Source organism: Anomalospiza imberbis, chromosome 2 (genome assembly GCF_031753505.1).
Source record: "Anomalospiza imberbis isolate Cuckoo-Finch-1a 21T00152 chromosome 2, ASM3175350v1, whole genome shotgun sequence".
NCBI lineage: Eukaryota > Metazoa > Chordata > Aves > Passeriformes > Viduidae > Anomalospiza > Anomalospiza imberbis.
The window spans coordinates 52582641-52603148 of record NC_089682.1 but is presented as its reverse complement, the minus strand read 5'-3'; the positions used below and the strand labels follow the sequence as shown (position 1 = coordinate 52603148).

General features: G+C 39.5%; 1 protein-coding gene across 2 annotated transcripts; it reads left to right on the top strand.

Annotated features, from left to right (window-relative positions):
• Positions 1 to 1801: 1801 nt before the first annotated feature.
• Positions 1802 to 19702, top strand: LOC137468870 (cell surface glycoprotein CD200 receptor 1-A-like). Of its 2 annotated transcripts, XM_068181044.1 has the most exons (8): positions 1802 to 2234; positions 13759 to 14073; positions 14796 to 15050; positions 15245 to 15350; positions 16275 to 16326; positions 17348 to 17383; positions 17617 to 18646; positions 18682 to 19702. In XM_068181044.1, the coding sequence occupies exons 1-7, from the start codon at positions 2147 to 2149 to the stop codon at positions 17737 to 17739; spliced, it is 975 nt and encodes a 324-aa protein (XP_068037145.1). In that variant the 5' UTR covers positions 1802 to 2146; the 3' UTR covers positions 17740 to 18646; positions 18682 to 19702. The 2 variants fall into 2 exon arrangements, with proteins under 2 accessions (XP_068037145.1, XP_068037146.1); XM_068181045.1 differs by lacking the exon at positions 17348 to 17383 and having other exon boundaries at positions 1808 to 2234.
• The last annotated feature ends 806 nt before the right edge of the window (positions 19703 to 20508 follow it).

Below are 20508 nucleotides of genomic sequence, written 5' to 3'. Positions count from 1 at the left end.
GAAACTGATACAATATTATTTTAAAACAACCCACACAAGAGTATTCTGAAAAAAACAACCCCCAAACATATTTTTCAGTGAAAGATGTGGGCGACATTCAATTTCTGGTGACAAGTATTTAACACAGACTTTTCATTCTGAAAAAGCTTCACCCTTCCCCTCTGAACAAGGGCAAGTCTCTTCTTCATTCTGATTGCAAGACTAAGTATTACCTGTCCTTATCCACAATAATTGTTTTTTCCATTTTTTTAAATTCATAAACAAGGAAAAGAGAAAAGCAATTTAAGACAAAACTAAATGAAATTCATCACTTCTCTTTAAAATACTGATTTAACCTCATATTTTTGAGGTAGCTTTTCCTCAAAGGGCACCCCAGTTTCTTATTCAAAGACAGTGTTTTCCTGTGGAAGTTTTCAGTAAAATTACTGTTGGCAGTAGCAGAATGAGCCACTGGATTTTGCAGCTCTTAATTCACCCCATACAGGACTAACATAATACACACACATGCTTTACCCAAATCCTTCTCATCTACACAAAACTCCTGTCTGTCCTATTTGTGTTCCCACACTGCTCAGCATCTTCCCCATGGTACCAACATTTATGCTGCTTTATGCATCCCATCTTTTTATTCTCACCACACCCACGGGCTGGCAATTTTCTTCTCCATGAAGCACCTTCATTTTTGCTGGTACAAAAGTTATGGCACTCGGTGAAAAAAAATGTAAAAAGAAGGAACCTTATCAAACTTTGAAAACAAGTCTCTGTGCACAAAGAGTGCTTCATTTCTTTACAGCTTTTTTTTTCTGTAAAAAAAAGTACCCATAAAATTTCACCAGATGTCACCTGGTGAAATTTCAGCACACAAATTTCTCCACTGGTGCTCAGTGGATAGCCCCTCCTCTGGGATAACATATTTAAGCAGTGGCGGGGGCAACGGCCAAGCAACTTCACCTGCCAAAAGGCGTGAGAATGTGTGAAAGAAGCAGCCCTGCAGACACTGAGGTCAGAGAAGGAGGAGCAGGAGTTGTTCCAGGTGCTGGAGCAGCCATTCCCCTGCAATCCCTGGTGCAGAGGTCCACCTGAAGCCCATGGAGCAGCCCCACACTGGAGCAGGTGGATGTCTGAGAGGAGGCTGTGACCCCATGGGAAGCCTGCATTAGATTAAGGGCACATAATAGTGATTTTTTTTTTTTTTTTTTTTTTTTTTTTTTGGTCATCCAGAGAAAAATGTGATTTCATCTGTGCCAAAAACAAAGAAAAAATGGCTCAATATTTTGGCTTTTGTACAGATTTCTGCCCTCTTCAATTAGATCAGTTTCTAAACAAAAGCATAATTTAAATGTGCAGTATCAGCATTTTATTTTGGAAATATCTATTGTTGCCTTGTTTCAACCCTCCTGAATGAGACATTCTGCAATTTTCCTGAAAACCATCCCATATTCACAATTTTTTTTCAGATTCTGCAAAAAATGAGTTTTGGATTTGTAATATTTTAGCTGGCAGGGGTGGAGATGGGGTAAGGGTACACCTACAACTTATTTAAGAGTTCACAAAGTCTGAACTTAAAAGTTCACATGAGAAGTGTAGAATTCCATGTGCCAAGTAGGTACTTAAGAGAGAAATAATTGAAAATGTCACTTACAGAAGATTTAAGACTGCTTTTTTTTTTTTTGAGGAAGACATGCGGAAGAATTTTCTTGGAGGTTGTGCCAAAGACGTGATAAAGAAGTAGCAGAAGTAAAAGTAGTGAGAAACATCAAGTCTCTCTCTAGTTTCCCAAGACTAAGGTTTCCTTTTTGATATTAAACTCAGCATTGAATAATCTCCTCTCTCTGAACTCTGCTGCAGGGTTTATCTTCACTCATCGGCCTCCTGAGGAGAGCCAATGAACGGAAGGCAGAATTGCTCAGCCTGTTTCCTCAGTGTTTGCATGGGTTCTCAGCACAGGAAGCTCTGAAATTGCTCTGAAAAGTCAGAAGGAGGAACTTCTCCAGCTTTGAGGAGCCAGCCAGTCAGGAGCATGCACAGCTAAAGGAGAGGCATGGGAAAGGGGGAGAGGAAACACTGACACTGGCTGCTGAGGATATACTGGCAGGCAAGAAATGCTCCCCATGACCACAGTTAAGTTGGTGGAGCTGCCTGAGCCATGAAAGCTGGAACCAACATGAAGATTGCTGGGAAGACCGTGTATGTTTTTGTGCTGTTCACCATCACCATGGTCATGAGATTAGCAGGTGAGTCTAACTGGGACCAACTGGCCATGGGGACGTAAGAATGGGAAATGTGCACAGCTCCTTTCTTTCTATAAAAGCTATAAATAGTTCTGTGGCTTTAATTAAGTGCTGAAAATTATGAAGCACAATTAAGATACGCTTTCACAATACCCACTCCTTCTCTTCTTTTCTTAGTGGTCACAAGGCTGCCAGGTATTTTCCCTGTGACTTCCACGTAGGCAACTATGTAGTGACCCTTAGCTGGGAACGTACAATTTGTCACAAATAGCCTTTTTACTAAGACCTCCAAATGCACATCATCTGAGAAAATGAGCCTTTTGATGCACTAAAAATATGCCTGGGAAAGTGTTTGGGAATTTTAAGATTTTGGACATGTATTTTATGCTAAAGAGAGGCTGCAGGCACTTTGAAATAGGGCAGGGATCTCTTGGACCTTGCAGAGGAGAAGTGGAAGGTGTCTGATGTGCTGATAGAGGGGAGCAGCTTCTGGAATTTTGTTCTAAGGGGCATGGCCAATATCAAGATGGGAAAGGTTTTTGCACTAAGGGCAATGGCAGTCCAAATTTTCTTTCTTTTAGTGTAGTTGACTTTGTTTTAATACAGTTTAATTGCAGCAGTTAATGTTTCCTACATACTGCTCATTTGCATTTTCAGAGCTTGTGCTCACACCATACAACAATCCAGGGATTTGATAATGGAACTAAGGATGTGAGGAGCAGTTAAAAACAGTTTCTGTATAGGAGGAGGAAGGCAGATAGGTCTTAGATGAGATCCAAATTCAACTTCAGACATCTCTGAATAATATGTAACATGCAGGTGTCCATTCCTATTATGGACAGATAGAACTAAACTACATGGACATGAGTTACTTCATTCCTATTGGTCGGAAAATAAAAATATCTCCTTTGTGATATTTTAAAGAAAAACAGATGCAGTCATTGTTGGAAGTGATGGAACACCCATCTATGGTGTGTTTGGTGTGATAACGAGGGGTTCTAAATGGTTACGTCAGTGCTACCCACTGGAAAAATTTAAATACTTCATGAACATTATTAAACTTTGGATCATTATCCTCTCAACAGGCACACTGGTGGTAAAAGATCTGTCCCTATTCTCCAGGTAAAGAATTATCTCAAAAGAATACTGAGGAACCTACTCAAGTTCATGCAAATTGATTATGATAGCATCAGAGACAGTCTACATTTTTGAAGACAGTTGCTCAAAAAGTAAAGGAGTGTGGATACACCACAGAATGTTGAAGAAAAAGTGGGGAGATAAAGGGGAATCCTACTGGCAAAAATTATTTTTAAAAATTCACTTTGCTGGAAATATTTTTAAAAAGTCCAATGCCAAAAAGTGGGGGGTTTTCATCCTAAAGCATTTGGATTTTAACTTCTTGGTTTCTTGGTTAACCAATTATATTTCCCTTCAAAGAATATAGAAAAAGATTTTCCACTGAAATCTAATTTCACACCTGAAACCTCTTTCCTCAACCTGTTCCCAGTAAAAAGCAGCCTACATTTGATGGGAAGTTTTTAGCTAGCAGTGCTCCTAAGCTTGTTTTCCTCAGTATTAGGCTGGCTCTTCGGAGCAAGATCAAGTGGCAAGGGTTTTTTTTCTTTCAGAGATCATAGGCTAAATGTGTCAAGCTGATCTAATGTGCATATTCTGTCCAGATAATTTTAGTCTTCAGTGTTGCATGAAGCTCAGAAGGAACTATGTCCCCCCATTCTGAAGACTAGAGCAAGCTACTCTGAAAGAAATAAAGTCATGGAAAAATTTGTTGTATGTAACCAGACTTTATCTCCTTTAACATTTTCCTTAACATTTCCTTAGCATGTTGTTTTGTGACTGTGTTAATTTTTACCACAGCAGATGGGGCAGCTCAGAAAAAAGGCTGAGGTTGCTTCCTAATTGTCAAACCTAGATCTGCCCTCAGGTAGAGCTGGATAATAAGCTACTGAAGCTGCTGGGGCATGATCTCTACTAAAAATCCTTTTGTGACAATCCTCAGTAGCAGCAGTGAAAAAGACTCAACATTAAAATATTTTTGGTAATGCTCTGAAGATGTATCTAGTTTAACTAAGCACACAGGACACCTCAAGTGGTTGTGTATACTCCAAGGGAGAGTGGTAAGGACAGGCAAGATCCTGACAGAGAAGTCCATGCAATAAATCTCTTTTTATTGCAATAACATCTGCAGCATTTGATTGGGTACATCCTGCCTCTGAAGTTTATCCTGTGTCAATGGATATGTCCAAATGCTTCACAGGAAGCTGCAAGAAATCCATGATCAGTAATGAGATGTAATTCCCTATGGTTGTTCAGTTTCATCAATAGTGAAAAACTGAAGTCGGTGACATTGTGCTGGAATAATAGACTAGGAGGTGAATGAAAGTAAATTTGATTTACAGAGCAACCTAGCTACAGTTCAAGTTTGCCTGCATATATAACTTCCTTGAATGCTACTGCTTTCATTTAGTTTCTTTCCTTGATAAAATCAGTACATTCTTTTTCACTAGTGTACCACTGTTTTATTGCCTTTTGACTCTCTCTGCCCAAGTGTCACTGCATCTGTCTCTGTTGCCTTCTATAAATACTAGTTTATGCTGAATAAATAAATATGATTTTATAATAAATAATATAATATAATATAAATATACAATATATATTTCTATGTAATATATAGAAATAAATATATAAAATAAAATAAATAAATAAATATTAGTTTATGGTGAAATCTTGCTCCAAATACAAAAAATCATAGCCTAAGAAAATCTATTATGGCAAACTTACATTTGTCGCCATTTCACTATTTCTTTGCTTCTCCTTTGGGACTGTGTGCTGGAATTATTCTAACTTCTTTTACCCTAAAAATATCTGAACCCAAGCAGCCTGTTTTTTCATCCAAAATTTTTAAAATCAATTCTGTACCATTAAATAAAGCAAAAATTTTCTTAGGAAAAATCTAAACTGCTATAGTACAATCTTCCAAACATATCCTTATGATACCAACATTTTACTTTGCTGTGGTCCAAATGCAGAGTGCATTCATGTTTGAACTTGTCTGCTTTCATGGAAAGAAGGAAGTTCAGTCTTCCAAATTGACCACTTATTTCGTGACTTACAAAGCAAGCAGATTTTTTTTTAAGTGTGAGTGCACTTCTAGAGGTACATGGTACTTAAAACTCACAGCTGATGTCTTTTGTAGTTAGAGGTGCAATCATTCTTTAGAAAAATGCATAGAGGATTTTCTTATGCTGCCTTATCTTGGTGTTGAATAAGACAATGCTGGGATGAAAACTGCAATGCTAAAGGTAAGCACTAAACAAGGTATGACTGAGATTTTAACCATATAAAAGTGAGATCAGAAGTATATTTTCACAGCAGTTTGTTATCTGCTCTCTGCAAAGTATGAAAAAGAAGGCACACAACCTACAGTTTGCAGACAATGATCTATTTTTGTTTAGAATAGTAGGAAAATGCTGCTTAAAGCATAAGTGAAGAGTACTTGGTTTATTTTTCTTCTCATGTGGCCGAGAGTAAAAGGCCAAGTTCAGCGCATAGAACAAAATATAAAACAATCTGTATTTGTTTCTACACTGAGAACTGGAAGCACTTTGTCACACGTGGTGTCACAGTGCTACTCTGAAAGCAATACTACCCAAGGTGCTTTGACATCCAGTGCAAATCTCTTTTGCCCTCATCCATTCCAGCTCACATTCTGCAAAGTGGAAGATTTACTTACTTTGCACAGTTCAGAACTAGCAAAGTTTACAGCCAGACTGGTATACTCTGACAGCTTATTAACTTCAGTGAATAATATTAACTTTATTATTAGCTGAGGATTTGGCCAACAGTGTTTGTTCTCTAAACTGCATGACTCTGACACATCATTTAAACACCAATTAATTTCTTCATTTAGGAAGTGTACCCATCCTTTTTTTTTTCCCCTACAGTCATATTATATTGAGATATAACCTATTTACATAAGGATAAATCACTGAATCACTGGATTGAATCTCAGCCATTGTATTAGAAAACACTTTTCATAAACAATTTGAGCACCAAAACAAGCACCCATTTTATTGAAAAGCAGGTTTTAATACTGATTAAGGCATGGTTCTGTATTCTACTTCCCAGTCAAAATTTGTTGTACCACCTGTTTTTATTAATATGACATTTTTAGCTGCTGAGTTTCAGCACACATCTAACATTCTACTCATCAAGGTCAACTGGTTCTTCTTCATCAATTATTTACACTAATAACACTGTGTTCTTCCTGCTTTCAACAAATTTCCTCACACACTCCTGATACAGCCAATGCCATCAGTAAAAAAGTTAAGCGGAATTACAGCAAAAATAATCTGCTGAGAAACATTATCAGCAGACTACATTAAAACTGGCACCACCATTTAACTGCCTTTTCGTTCTCTCCTTAACCCAGTTCTTTATCCATCATGTAGTTGTCCCTTTATTCTTTCAGCTTAATCTTTTTTCAAGGGGACACTGTATCAAACACATCTCTACCTAAGTGAGCTTTAGTATCTTTTCATTGCCTTCAAAATCAGCTGTCTTGAAAGACTGCTTGAAAAGATACTGAGAAAGCTTAAGAGAATTGAAAGATCGTAGAAAAATTACACACTAGTGTCACCAGAGGACACAAGGAAAAACGACGCACCACAGCTTTGGTCACCATGAAGAGACTAATTTATTTTTTCTGACTCCAATCATTTATAGTTCTCCAAAGGTGCCAGTGGATTGGAAGGTGAACGTGCCACCTCTCCAATGACACTGGACAAACTACCAGTCTATCAAATTTCTCCGCCTCTATGAAAGAATGCAAAACAATAGGTTGTTTACAGAAAGTTGTGTGAGAAAGTTCTCTACAAGAATGTAAATTAGAAGGCTTTAGAAAATCCTAAGAAATCAGGGCGACACACTAGGAACTGGCAACTGCAGAGGTATATTCAACCTTGAGATCACTATTGACTGCTCTCAGTGTCCTCAGCCCTCTGCAACATATAAAGTCATGTTGAAGTTTGAAATTAAAAAAAATCCAGCTATTCTATGAGCACTTCGTCTTGTAAAACCAATGGCAAAGAGCATGAGATTACTATCTCATTTTGCATGAAACACCAAGAAAGAGCGATAATACTTTTCTTGGTGGCAAGAAAAGTACTGCAAGTGGCATGGTAGTGGTGACAGAAAAGAAATGTGTTAAAAGAAGAACAAAATAACAATTTGAGTATGAGGAAGAAAGGAATTTTGAAGATAAGGGAAAAGCCTACTTAGAATGAAATAAGAATAGGACATTTTTTCAAGGAATAATGAGAAGTATGGGTAAAAGACTGTGAGTGTGATACAAGCAATAAAGGTATAAGTCTTTTAATGTGTCCTTTTAAAGATACATCCATGCTGCAAAGGCTGCGATCTAGGTTTCAAGAAATAGAGTCATGTGAACTTAGGTCAGCTATTTGATGTGTTTCTATAATGAAATTTAAAGTAGTCTAACTACTTGCTTCTCACCCGAAACACAGGGGTGGTTTTTAGCCTACACTCCATCCTGTGCTGTTGTGACTACGTTTTCACAGTCACAAAGCTATGTTGTATAAGAATCTGTCAGTACATCAGCAATTCCTACCCTAGTACAAAGCAGTTCTATTTATCTTTCTTTCATTCCAGACAAGTCTTGCTGGGTATCACAGGAACTCTGTAGCAGTAGAAGGGGAAAACAGATGCAGAACACAGACTTGTATCTGAACTCTTCCAAACATCCAGTGCTGCCTTTTTGATTATGACTGTCTGTGACTCATATACTACATTCATTCCAAGATACAGTTAGTCATTGGCTGTGGTATAATCATTGTTTCAGTTCATTGTATCTTTAAGTTTAATGCCTACAGGGGGAATATAGTTCCCCCTGTAAGTTCCCCTAGAAGTTTAATACCCGTAGGGGGAAGATGCATCAAAATGCTGTGATAAATTGTTATTGTAAGAAGTAAAGAATCAATAGGATGTCTGAGAAATATGTCTGAGAAAGTAAAGTAGTTGCTTTATAGTGCAAAATACTCTTTAACAGTTAAATTTTGCAAGAGGCTGTCATGGAAATTGAGGCAATAAAAATTTCTACTGTGGTTTTAAACCTGCTATGAAGAATAACAGAGGCTGGAAATATTTCATGTTTGAAAGCAACCAAAACCACTTTCAACCTGTGTAGCTGTGTCTGCTTTTGCAGTGATTCCCCTCAAAAGTTTAGTGGCTTTACAATCAAATGTTCCTGTTTATAAAACCTTTCTTCTTTTAGTGTGAGAAAGTCTCTGAAAAATAGGAGAAATGACAGAATAAGTGATACTGAAAAGAAGCTGGTGCAATTAGTTATTCATGAGAGTTATCAAACACACTGCATAAACCACACTGAAAAAAACAGAAAAAAACTTTTCCCCCGGTCTTTTCAAATTACAGTAACCTTACAATAACAACAATAACTAGCACAGTTTTGAAACACAAATGTGAACTCCTCAACCGAGTTTGTTTTTTCCACAAAAGTAGAATCTGTCAGTGTGTTGGAATGTGCACTCAGTGCACTGCAATAGAGCTTGAGAACCTTCTCAGACATGGCTTGAAGTCTTCTGCAATAGTCAAGGAGAGACAATGAGAGATGGCAGAATTAGATAGATTTCAGAGGTTGCAATCAAACTGGAGAACCTCAGTCCAAGGGCCTGCTACTATCAGATAAGTCTGCAAGGTGAAACATGATCATAGTGAAATTGCATTCACAACCAAAATAAAAGGTTTCAGTCTGGTGCTGTACAGAACTCCCAGAACCTGACTCCTCTGTTTTCCACATCAGTGTGACAGATAGCACATACTTCTGGTTTCCTGAGCTCTACTCTTTCTAGCTAACAGAAAAAATGATTGCTGTTTTCCAGAGTCAACTCAATTGTGAAGAACATGACCAAAAATGAGATGTTATTAACAATAAATATGTGACCCTTCATTTCATCTATCTTGTGTGCAATGAAATAGTTAACAGTGCTGACATTTAATTACCATCCCATAGTTAGCACTGCACCAAGATGAGCTCCATAGCTCACATCTCTTCAAATCTCTTGCTCTCTGCAGGCCCACAGAGGTTGAGGCCTTGCTGCACTAATGATCCCCTTTTTCAGCCACAGCAAGCTGTCAGTTCAGCTCAGCTGTAAGGTGAGATTTCACCTTGAGAGCTGTAGCCCTGCAATGTGCTGGTTGGTTTCTGAGCCTTTGAGTAGAAAAATGCTGATGTCGATGCCATATACCTGCCTTAATGCACAGGTCACAAACCAATTTGCTATCACAGAGGAAGCAGCAGCAAATGACTTTTAGCCACTTTGCAGCATGAAAAGACCATTCCAGAAGACAGTGGTGTGGTGAGAGGTCTGAATTAAAACTTGCAGCACTGAACATTTTCTCTTTAACAGCAATTGAATACCCTGCTTGTTTTTGTCAGGGAGAGAACTAATTTTCTCCATAGTGGTTTCTATGGAGCTGGATTTTTGCTGGAAACTGTGTTGACATCACAGGGATGTTTTGAGCAATGCTTACACAGGGCCAAGGCCTTTTCTGATTCTCCCACCACCACTGAGTGGACTGTGGTCCAAAAGAACTGGGAGGGAACACAGCCAGGACAGCTGACCCCAGCTGGCCACAGGGATATTCCAGACCATGTGGCATCATGGTCAGAACATAAAACTGGGGGAAGAGCAAAGAAGGGATGCTTGGAGCTATGATGTTTGCCTTCCCCGGTCACCATTATGCGTGATACAGTCCTGCTTTCCTGGAAATGATTGAACATCTACCTGCCCTTGGGATGTTTTTTTTTTCTTGTGTAATAGTTTTGCTTTACCTATTAACCTGGGAGTTTTCTCACCTTTCTGATTCTCTCCCCATCCCACTGTAGGGGAAGTCTGTGAGAGTGAGCCTGTGGCTGTGTGGGGCTTTGTTGCCAGCTGGGATTAAACCACAAGAAATACTTCTGTTTGTTTAGTTCTGCAGAATAGACATGCACCCTCTAGGTTTAGTGAAATTCCCAGAGGAAAGGGGAGATTGCACCCTTCCTCAGAGCTGCTGAGTACATATCCAAGAGCACAGGCTGGGGCAGGCAACATAAGGAGTGCAAAGAAAACAGATCAGGAGACCTTGGCAAAGGGCTTGATTGTAGCAGACCCACAAGAAGTCATGTAAAAAATGTACAACCTGACAAGTCAGCAAAAGCCTGTGGAGTAGAAAAGAGGCCTGAGGGAAAGAACCTGTTCTTTAGGGGCAGAGGAGATTTATTTTCATGTCTTTTACTTTCATGAGTAAAGCCAGCAATTCTGTGTCCCCTACAGACCTGTCACTTTATGGTGTCTTGACTGATGTTCTAATAAAATATACTTTTAGATACTTAGATGTCTTTTGCTATGCTCATTAGAAAGAGAAAGCAGAATATGTTCAACTTCAGTCCAACGAGAGGTCCTACCAACATCTTCAAAGTGGAGGAAATGCTAAGGCTGACCAGGAAGAATAGGATAGGGATGAGGATAATTTCTATTTAAATAACTGCCTTTGTGCTTGGGGATCTCATAGCTATTTACATATTAACTTCTGGAAATATACATTGTGGATTGCTTCTGAATAAAGCTAACTCTGTGGTAAGAACTAGCGAGTTTTGATATTTCCTGAGATTGTATTTTACTTTGAAATAGAAAGTTCATCAGAAACTTCCATGGAAATGGATGACATTTTTCTTCATGGTTTGGAAGCTCCTCATCAAGTATTACCCAGGCCCAGTCCTATTTGGCTTGTGAGTCTCTTCAAAGTCACTTCAGAAACACAAATTAACCAAACCTTTAAGGAGATTTTGGCGGACACATTCTTTTGTAAAAGAAATCAAAAGATCATGTTTCTAGCAGCATGTACCAAAAAAAAGCAAATCAAGACAGAAAATGCACAATTAATATTTACACTAATGCTGTCTACCTGCACTCTAGCAATAAAAGAGGGCAGTAAAGTGAAGACAGTTTAACCTTTTATATTAATAAGACCTCATTGCAAAAGTATGAAGCTGTGTGGATAGGATGAGCAAGAAGATTTTTTACTAATTAATGTGTCATCTGGGGAAAATTCTTGTCATACTTAAAGTCTTATGAATCAATAACAAGATACAGGGGATTTCATAAGCCTTCTACAAATTTTCTGTAAACCTAAAATTGTATTTAAACTTGATTCAGCAGATTTTAAGCTTTCTGATGTGGTTTTGTATTTGAAGTGAAATGTACCTGATTTATTCAGAGGAGAATATGACAGAAAGGCATAGCAAAATGCACCACTTTCACTGCTTCTTTCTTTAAAGCCTTGAATCATGAAAACCCATTGTGTTGGGGAACTTTTACATTGCAATGAGCTGCTTGGGAGATGCTGAGTTGAAAGACAAGTAAAATGCTGCTGCTTTAACATGTAAATGAAAGTGTACACAGTTCAATATGCACAATGCTGTTGTTCTTGCTCAACATTTGCAAACATTATCCAACAAAACCCCCAGCTCTAACACACAGGCGGTTTGAGTGCTTAGGTTTGCTTAATCATTTTCAGATGAGGTCAGCCATACTCTGCATGATTTGGAGCTCTGAGGCTCTCAGCAATGTTAAACTGGGAGAGGAAACACTTTGTTGTCCAATTCTCAGAGGCACTCCTTCAACCCATCCAGAAACTATCACAAGAGAAAAGGCTTCTTTCAATTCCGCTCCTGGTAAAATCATCTGAGTTTAAAACACGCACCTCACATTTTCTTGGAATGCCATTAAGGAGGAAAATACTTGTCGTTTAAAAACACCTCCAGAGTAATAATGCATCACAGAACACTCTTAACAGCTGAAATGTCTTCACCCAAAGGATACTTAGTGCTCAAAATGAAAAGGCAAAAACATTTGAATGAATATATAAGAAGTTAAAATGCAGTGAAGTGTGTTCATTTTGCAAGTCAGAAATATTTTCCTCAGAAAACAGTCAAATAAAACAGAAAGGAGTTGAGCTGGAATGGTTCATTCACCAAGATTCAAGAAGATAATGAGATTTCAGACAATATTAGTAAGGTAAAATCAACTGCAGTTTTCTCAAAGAGGCTAATAGTAATGATTGCCTAATAACTTCAAGTTGATGCTCATTAAGATTACCTCTTATGGTATTGCAAATGTTCAAGAACTGGGCATAAGAATGTGATGGACAGCAGAAATAATATAATTCCAGATCTGGGTAGGGAGTAGCGAAACCCAACAAAGTCAGATCTTGTACCATGGAGGAAGACTGACAAGGGTTTGACTAATTAATGCAAAAATTGAATCTTCTAATTCTTTGCATATTCCAGATGTACTTTTAATTGCTGCTTTAGTGTATTTACTTGTAAGCTTTGGGGAGGGGGTTAGTATTTTTGGAATAACTTGTGAAAAACTTATTTGTCAGTACCAATCACATTGGTTAACTTGAGCTGTCTGTCCTGATTATTGCAGGTTTTGAAAGTAGTACTCTGATTTTCTCCTCATACACAGGTTTCAGACTAAAACCATTACTCAGCCAAAGGAAAGAGCAACTTGTGTCCCACCAGTGACACAGAGAACCGAGAGATCAGTGGTTTACTGTCCCAAAGTTTAATGGCCACCTACTAAAAGAGGAAATGAGTGAAGTGCTAAATAGAAGTTTGTTTGGACTACAGCTATGGGTATTATTCCTATAAACCCACTAATTGCGAAGTTTCATTCACAAACATTGCGAAATCTAGGGATTGCTTGCTTTTAACTTCAGCAGAAGCCAGAGGACACAAAAGTCCCATTCCCTCAGCTACTCTTCACACTGGATTACAACCTGCACCTCAGACTCTTTTTTTCTCCCAGTCTCACAAGTGCCTCGCAAAAGAGGCTGCCTTTGTACATGTAGGCAACACTAATGCACATATAAGAAAACCCTGAGACATGAGGCAAAATCCTTCCCTCCTACACAAAGCACCACCAGTGGTATGTGCACCTGTGTAATGCCTGAGAGATGTAGACAAGGCCTTTGCACAGTGTTGGATTTCACATGAATGCAGAAGTAAAAGTTTATTTTGTTGGCAGCAACAGTTACAGAGAAAAGCCACTGTCATGTGGCCAGAGGCAATAGTCATATTTCTGTATTTTAGGTCCTGTGAGCAGCCCACAGGAGGATTTGCTCACACAAGCACAGTCTTTGGATGGGGAACTGCTGAAGACAATGGACAGGAGTAGAGTCCTCCTCCAGTATCCAGTCTTATCCACTAAGATGATCCTCAGTGGGAAATTTGAATTGCCAGGGTAGGCCGTGATAATCCATAGCGGGCTTCATAACCCACAGCTGTAGTAAGAGATGACAGACAATGTGCAGATGAGCACAGCCATGGCCTCACACTTGTTTGTAGCCCTGCAGACGTTTCCCTGTGAAGTCCAGACCACAACTCCTGGGCTCCTTCTCACACGTTCTCTTTTTTTCTCTTCAGGGAACAACTCCTCAGTGTTAGTGATGACTGTAGGTAACAGCTCAGTTCTCACCTGCCCTCTCAAAGGAAATATAACTCTGCTAACATGGACAGTAACCCCCAAGGCTGGAGGCCCTTGCACCTTGGTATACAGGATTGATACAAACATGACACACAGAACAAACTGCAGTGACAACATAAACTGGACATTCAGAGCAGGTCTGCCTCCTGCCCTTGAGATACGACAAGTGGGAATAGCCCAGGAGGGAAATTACAGCTGTGAAACGGCATCAGCAGAAGGGAATTTCCAAAAGATGTACCACCTGACCGTGCTGGGTAAGGAACGTGCAAAAGTGCAGCTTTTTTTAAGTTAAACTAATGAGGGTAGGATTAGATTAGATATTAGGAAGCTATTCGGTGTTGTGAGGGTAGTGAGGCACTGGAACAGGTTGTCCAGAGAAGCTGTAGACATCCCAGTGTTAAAGGCCAGGTTGGGTGAGACTTGAAGCAGCCCGGACTTGTGGGAGGTGTCATTTTGCATGGCAAGGTGGTTGGAACTAGAGGATCTTTAAGGTCCCTTCCAACTTAAACCATTCTGTGATCCTTGCTGGGATAAACTCATGCATTTCATTGGGAGTATCTCTGTGTCTCCTTTCTCCTTATTTCCCATAACTCTTCTCCCTTCTGCTGTTCCCTTTTTCCACTGTCTAGTTAGAAATGACAGGTGTGAATATCCCATGTGCACACAGAGGATATGAATGGCTGTGATGAGGCTCAGCTGGATGGGGGAGAGTTGTGCAAAAGGGAAAAAGAGAGCAGTTCTTCCTCTCTTGTGTTTTGGACCCACTTTGCTGCAATGGGATGGGATGGGATGGGATGGGATGGGATGGGATGGGATGGGATGGGATGGGATGGGATGGGATGGGATGGGATCTCCAGCCTTATTCTCCTCTTTTCACTGGGTTCAGTTTGGGTTCATTTTGGGTGGAGAACAAGAGCAGCCCAGCCCAGTTGTGCCAAAGTAACTGCATGCATGTCCCCTTGCTGGTGCTCTGCAGCCCCCCCGAGGCTGAGCCTGTCCTGTGATGAGCAGGGCAGCCCCGTGTGCGAGGCAGCGGCGGGGAAGCCGCCGGCTCAGCTCTCGTGGCTCCCAGAGAGCAGCTCCACTGCAGAGGAGAAGTGCCACGACAACGGGACAGTGACTGTTCTCAGCAAGTTCACAGCGTGTAGCACCAATGTCACCAATGTGACCACCTGCATGGTGTCCCACCCAGCTGGGAACTGGAGCCAGTCCATAGCCTGCTGTCCCTCAGGTGAGCTTCCCTTTTTATGCTCTGTGTTCAAACCCCTGTTCACCTTACTAAGTTTCTCTTCTGCTGAAGGACGTTCTATTCGTTTTACAAGCATGCTGAAAATGCACATATGTGCTAAATCAACTTTAATCTTCTACTGAAATAATACAGAAACTGAGAAGAAGATATAACCGAGACTGTCTCTTTATGTTTAGAGAAAACCATCACCAACGTTTTCCTGTATGCCTGCATCATTGCTTGTGTTCTGATCATTATCACCTTGTTGGCTGTCATTTACTATTTCAAGCTCCACAGTGATAGGTATGTATGCATGCTAAGGTGCTAAGGAAGAATTGTCTAGTGTTAGATGAAATTTTAAATTACTCTTTGTGTCTTTACATAATATGATTCTGTCAGTCTCTGCTGCTGTAAATAACCAAATTAGCTACATCAAATATTTCTGTACTGCAGACACTGTGCACTGTGTATTGCACACATCTTCACAGAATAATGCCCCTGAGTAAAATATAAATGGGAAGAAGTTGGCCAAGGACCCTGATTGCATTGCCTCTAAAAGGGAAACGCTTCATTCTGCTAGGAGTCTGTGAGAGTAAATCTTCTTCAGATACTGTCATAGTCCGCCAGTATCTCTCTTGGTTAGATCAGGGCATTGGTTCTGCTGCCTAATAAGTTCCACTAAATGCCAGAGGACAGAGCAATGTCAGCCTGCCATATGAACAGAAGGGACAGCATATTCTATCTGTGTTTATTAAAAAATTCCTGGAGTGGAGCTGGGATCTAGTCCCTTTAGGATTTCCTATGAAGAAAAAAAAGTAGTTCTGAGAAATACCTACGGAAACCATTTGTGGAGTGGAAGGCTGAATTAGCACCTGTACTGAAAATCTCAGCTAGGTTCCTAATTTCCCTGTTACAAACTATTTTTCTCTCAGGCCTCTTCCCTCAGAGGTGAAGAATTAGTTCAATACCATTTCACTAACTGCAAAATGTATATCCTTACAGATAGCTTTTATTCTAATCTGCTTCCATTTTATGTATAAGCACCCACAAACATAAGAAAAGACCTCTTAAGAAAGGTAGGGTGTTATAATTTCAGGATCAAAAGTCAAGGAGAGAGAGACATTAGGTTTTACTCTTGAAGAAAAATAAATGTTTCATAAGCTTTTGATCAAAGAAACCAAGCTGTGATCCAGCCAACCATGTTTTAATACTTTTCTTTTTTCACAGACCATGCCATAGAACCAAACCTCCTGAAATTGCTCCTATACATTCCCAACAGGTAAGGAGAATGATGCAAATTAGACCATCACCAAAGCATGGTGATTCTGGTAGCCCTGGAAACATGATCAGTGAAAGGAAAACATTAGGTTACTCTCAGCTTTCAGCAAGCTCTATTGTGTCTGATATATTTACTCTTAGCTCTTTATAGGACAAAATTAATCTTATCTTCACCATAACTTTGACTTGGAGCAAACACTAGAGGTGTGTTCCAACAGCAAACACTCGACCAAAGCCATCCTTTAATTTCAACAAGGAGTCAGTCCCACCACATTTCCCTTGTCATATCAGATACTCTGACCACAACTGCTCTCCAAATTATAGTCAGGAAAGGAGAAAATTGCATGGGTTGGAGGATATTAAGAAAACTATTAGTGAACAAGAGGATTAAGCAACAAGATTAACAGACACCAAGAGAAAAAGAATATCCCTTTTGGTGTCCAGAATGAAAATTGTGTGAGTTTTGAAGGCCACTCTTTATCTTGCATGGTCAATCCACAATCAAAGAAACAATAATACTCAAGACATTGGAAGGAGAGCTGAGCTGCAAATTGGGAGATATTTTTGGATATCCTATGTTGTTAGAAGCTTCCTGCGTAGCTGAGCAATTCACTTGTAAACTCTGTCTCCGTTCTGTGCTGCCAAATCCAAATAACAGCATCTCTACGCAGACAAGATGTGTTACAATTATATTGTATCTGTGCACCTACAGTATACACTAGACTCAAATTCTGTCATCAACTTTAAAAGATGCTTCAGTTTCTGGAGAGACTTAGTCAATTGTAGTTATTAGTATTCCTGCTGTTCTGCTGCCCTCCCTCCCAGTTGTTGCTGACAGACACAGTTACATTAATGTAAAATAATGGTTCAAGTACCAGCTTTTTTGCTGTCATGTCATGGGACTTTCATTAGCATGTCTGTAAACTGAAAGTGCAGACTGATTAGGAATGAATCAAGGTCAAGACTCCAACATATTATTTGCTCTTTCTAGGTAATTAGACCCTAATAAATTTTTTTTTCAGGCCAACAAAAGTGGAGTAGAAGAGAAGATAAAGGAGGTAAGTGAAACAATACCTCAGCTTCACCCTCCAAATATTTGATAGAAACAGCAATCCATGTTCCCTGGTAGGAAAAGAAATAGAAGGGTCTTTTTTCTTTAGCTGAAGAGGAGTAAATATGACAGCACTATTTCCCGTTTTTTTTTTTTTTTTCAGTCCAGATGAAAGATTTGCAGAGTCTTGCCAAGCTAAACTCCTCCTTGTATTCACAGTTTTTGGTTTTGTTTTGCTAGGATGACATGATGGAAGTGGAACCCTATACTACTTATGTGCAGAAGGAAAATACAATTTACAACTCGGTGTCTGATCTGACATTGGGGCAGAATCTTCCACAAGACCTGTGTCCAGGAACATGAATGATTCAACAACACCAGAAAAAGAAATAAATTCTTTATAGAAGACTGGTTATAGAAAGAAACTTCTCAGAGGATTTCTTCAGATTTTGGGGCAGCATAGATCACTAGGTCTGTTCAAACACCTCTTCTTGCTGATGAGTCCATCGTTCTTTTTTTCTCCCTGTTTTGCTTTCTTCCTTGGGAAAATGTGTTATTCCTTGGGAAGATGTGACTGACTACACACAATAGTTTTTCCTGGAAAATAAATTGTGACCAGTCTTCCCTTTGCTGTTGTTGCCTTGGGATCCTAATTCTGTCAGTCACTTGTAGTTGCTACTTTGATGCACTTGACACTATGATGTACACATTTGGGAGACCAGAGTGTTCTGTCTGAACTGAAAAAAAACACTCTTCCACCAGCAGCCACATTTTTCTAATACATATATTAGTAACACATGACCTGATGACCTACTGATCATCATGAATACCTCAAATAGCAGAAGATAATGGTAGGGAAGACTTAGTTCTGAAAATGGAAATAAGGGATAAATTTAGAAGGTCATCCACTAAGAAGGAGACTGCACTAGCATGACTAATTGACTTGTCAGGTTCATATCCAGTATTTCAAGATGCCTTTATGGGGTGTCATCCAGAAGAATCTGAACAAGGTTGATAATGGGAACCTCATGAGATTTAACAAGACCAAGTGCAATGTGGTGCACCTGGGTTGGGACAACGACAAGTGTCAACACTGACTGGGGCATGAACAGATTGAGAGCAGCCCTGCTGAGAAGGACCTGGGGTGGATGAGAGGCTGGCCATGACCCAGCAAAGTGCACTTGCATCCCAGAAAACCAAACGTGTCCTGGGCTGCATCCAAAGCAGCGTGGCCAGCAGGGGAAGGAAGGGATTCTGCTCCTCTGCTCTGGTCTTGTGAGGCCCCACCTGCAGTGCTGCACCCAGCTCTGGAGTCCCCTGCACAAGCAGGACATGGACCTGTTGGAGCAGATCCAGAGGAGGCCATCAAGATGATTAGAGGGATGGAACACCTCTCCTATGAGGAAAGGCTGAGAGAGTTGGGATTGTTCAGCCTGGAAAAGAGAAGGCTTTGGGGTGATCGAATTTTGGCCTTCCAGATGCTGAAGACAACCTGCAAGAAAGACAGAAATAGATTTTTACAAGAGCATATAGTGACAGGGCAGCGGGGAATGGATTCACACTGAAAGAGAGTAGGTTTAGATAAGATATTAGGAGGAAATTCTTTTCTTTGAGGGTGGTGAGACACTGGAGCAGGTTTCACAGAGAGGTTGTGGATGTCCCACCCCTTGAAGTGTTCAAGGACAGGTTGGATGGAGCTCTGAGCAACCTGGTCTAGTGAAAGGTGACCCTGCCAGTGCCAGGGGGGTGGACCTTGACGATCTTTGAGGTCCCTTCCAACCCAAACCACTCTATGATTTTGTGATTTCCACTAAATATGTTCATTCTGTGTTTCAGATCACTGGTATGATTATTTTTCTATAAGATTCCATGAAGATATGGTGTTCTTCTCTTTCTTAAGAGTATAAGCATTAAGATATTGTAAAATACTTATGTTACTCAAAACCCATAGGCTACTTTAACCAAAAACAAACATAAAATATTTCATAAAACAAAACAAATATAAATATATCTTCTATAAATGTGCAATAATGTACAAAAAAGAAAAAATGCTTGCTAATTGTAGTCATATTTATTTTTACTACCAAAACTGAAGTTTTGTTTCATTTGTATGTCTAGATATTCTACTGATATTCTTTTCAATGTACTTGCAAATTCACTTTTTTGTATGCAAATTAGCTTGTGTATCTTATTGTGTCTCATTTTGAGGTGACTTATTCTCACCTTCACAAAATATCCCTTGGGAATACGTAAAATAAATTTTCCTTTGTATAGTATAGCAGTTCTCAATTTTTTTTGATTGATGTCTTTCTAGCTTAAGTATGAACTGACTTTACAGTAAGAGTAAAGAAATATGTTTATAAACCTCTGTTGACTACCTCTTATTTCAGTATTTTAAAAGACTGACTGGGTACTTGGTCTGATTGCAGCATCAGAAGAACTGGATTTTTCCTTTAGATTTAGAAATATCTTTTGACACACATTGTTAGAGCTTTCTTTTGAGCTAAGCTCCCGAGGACTATGACACAGTGCTTGGAAAACAGACTTCTAAACTGACTGCAGTTCCTAAATGTATTACTTATGTGAACTGATACAGTTGGTTATTTACTCTCACTCTAGCAGCTATCAGCCACTCTTGTCCAGGTGCTCTCTGCAAGCAACTATTGCTTTTCTCCATTTCTGCATGTCATTTTAGAGTGGAAGGGTAAAAGCTGAATATCAAGCAGCTACAAACGACTTTTAAAGGAACTTCAGTTTCCAGCGACTGACCAAGGAAGAGAGCCAGTCAACACAGGCACAATCCTCTGAAATTCCTCACTTAAAATAAGTGTTATACTGACCAGTGATCTTTTTTCCCCATTCAAAAACAGAGTGCCACCACTTCTTAATACTTTTTTTTCTGTGGACTGGAAAGTGTTTTATGTTGTTCAGTGTTCATAAATGGGGTTCATCAGCTCTTGAAGGTAGATTGTCACCAGTTTATAAGCAAGATATATTATATTTACAAAAGTGTATCACCTGCTAACCTACTGTCTAGCTGTAGGGCTTTATCATCCTTCACAGGTCTATCATACTGGACTAAATCACATTAGTTCCAGACCAAGTTGCTAATTGGTTGATTATTTCCTTTGT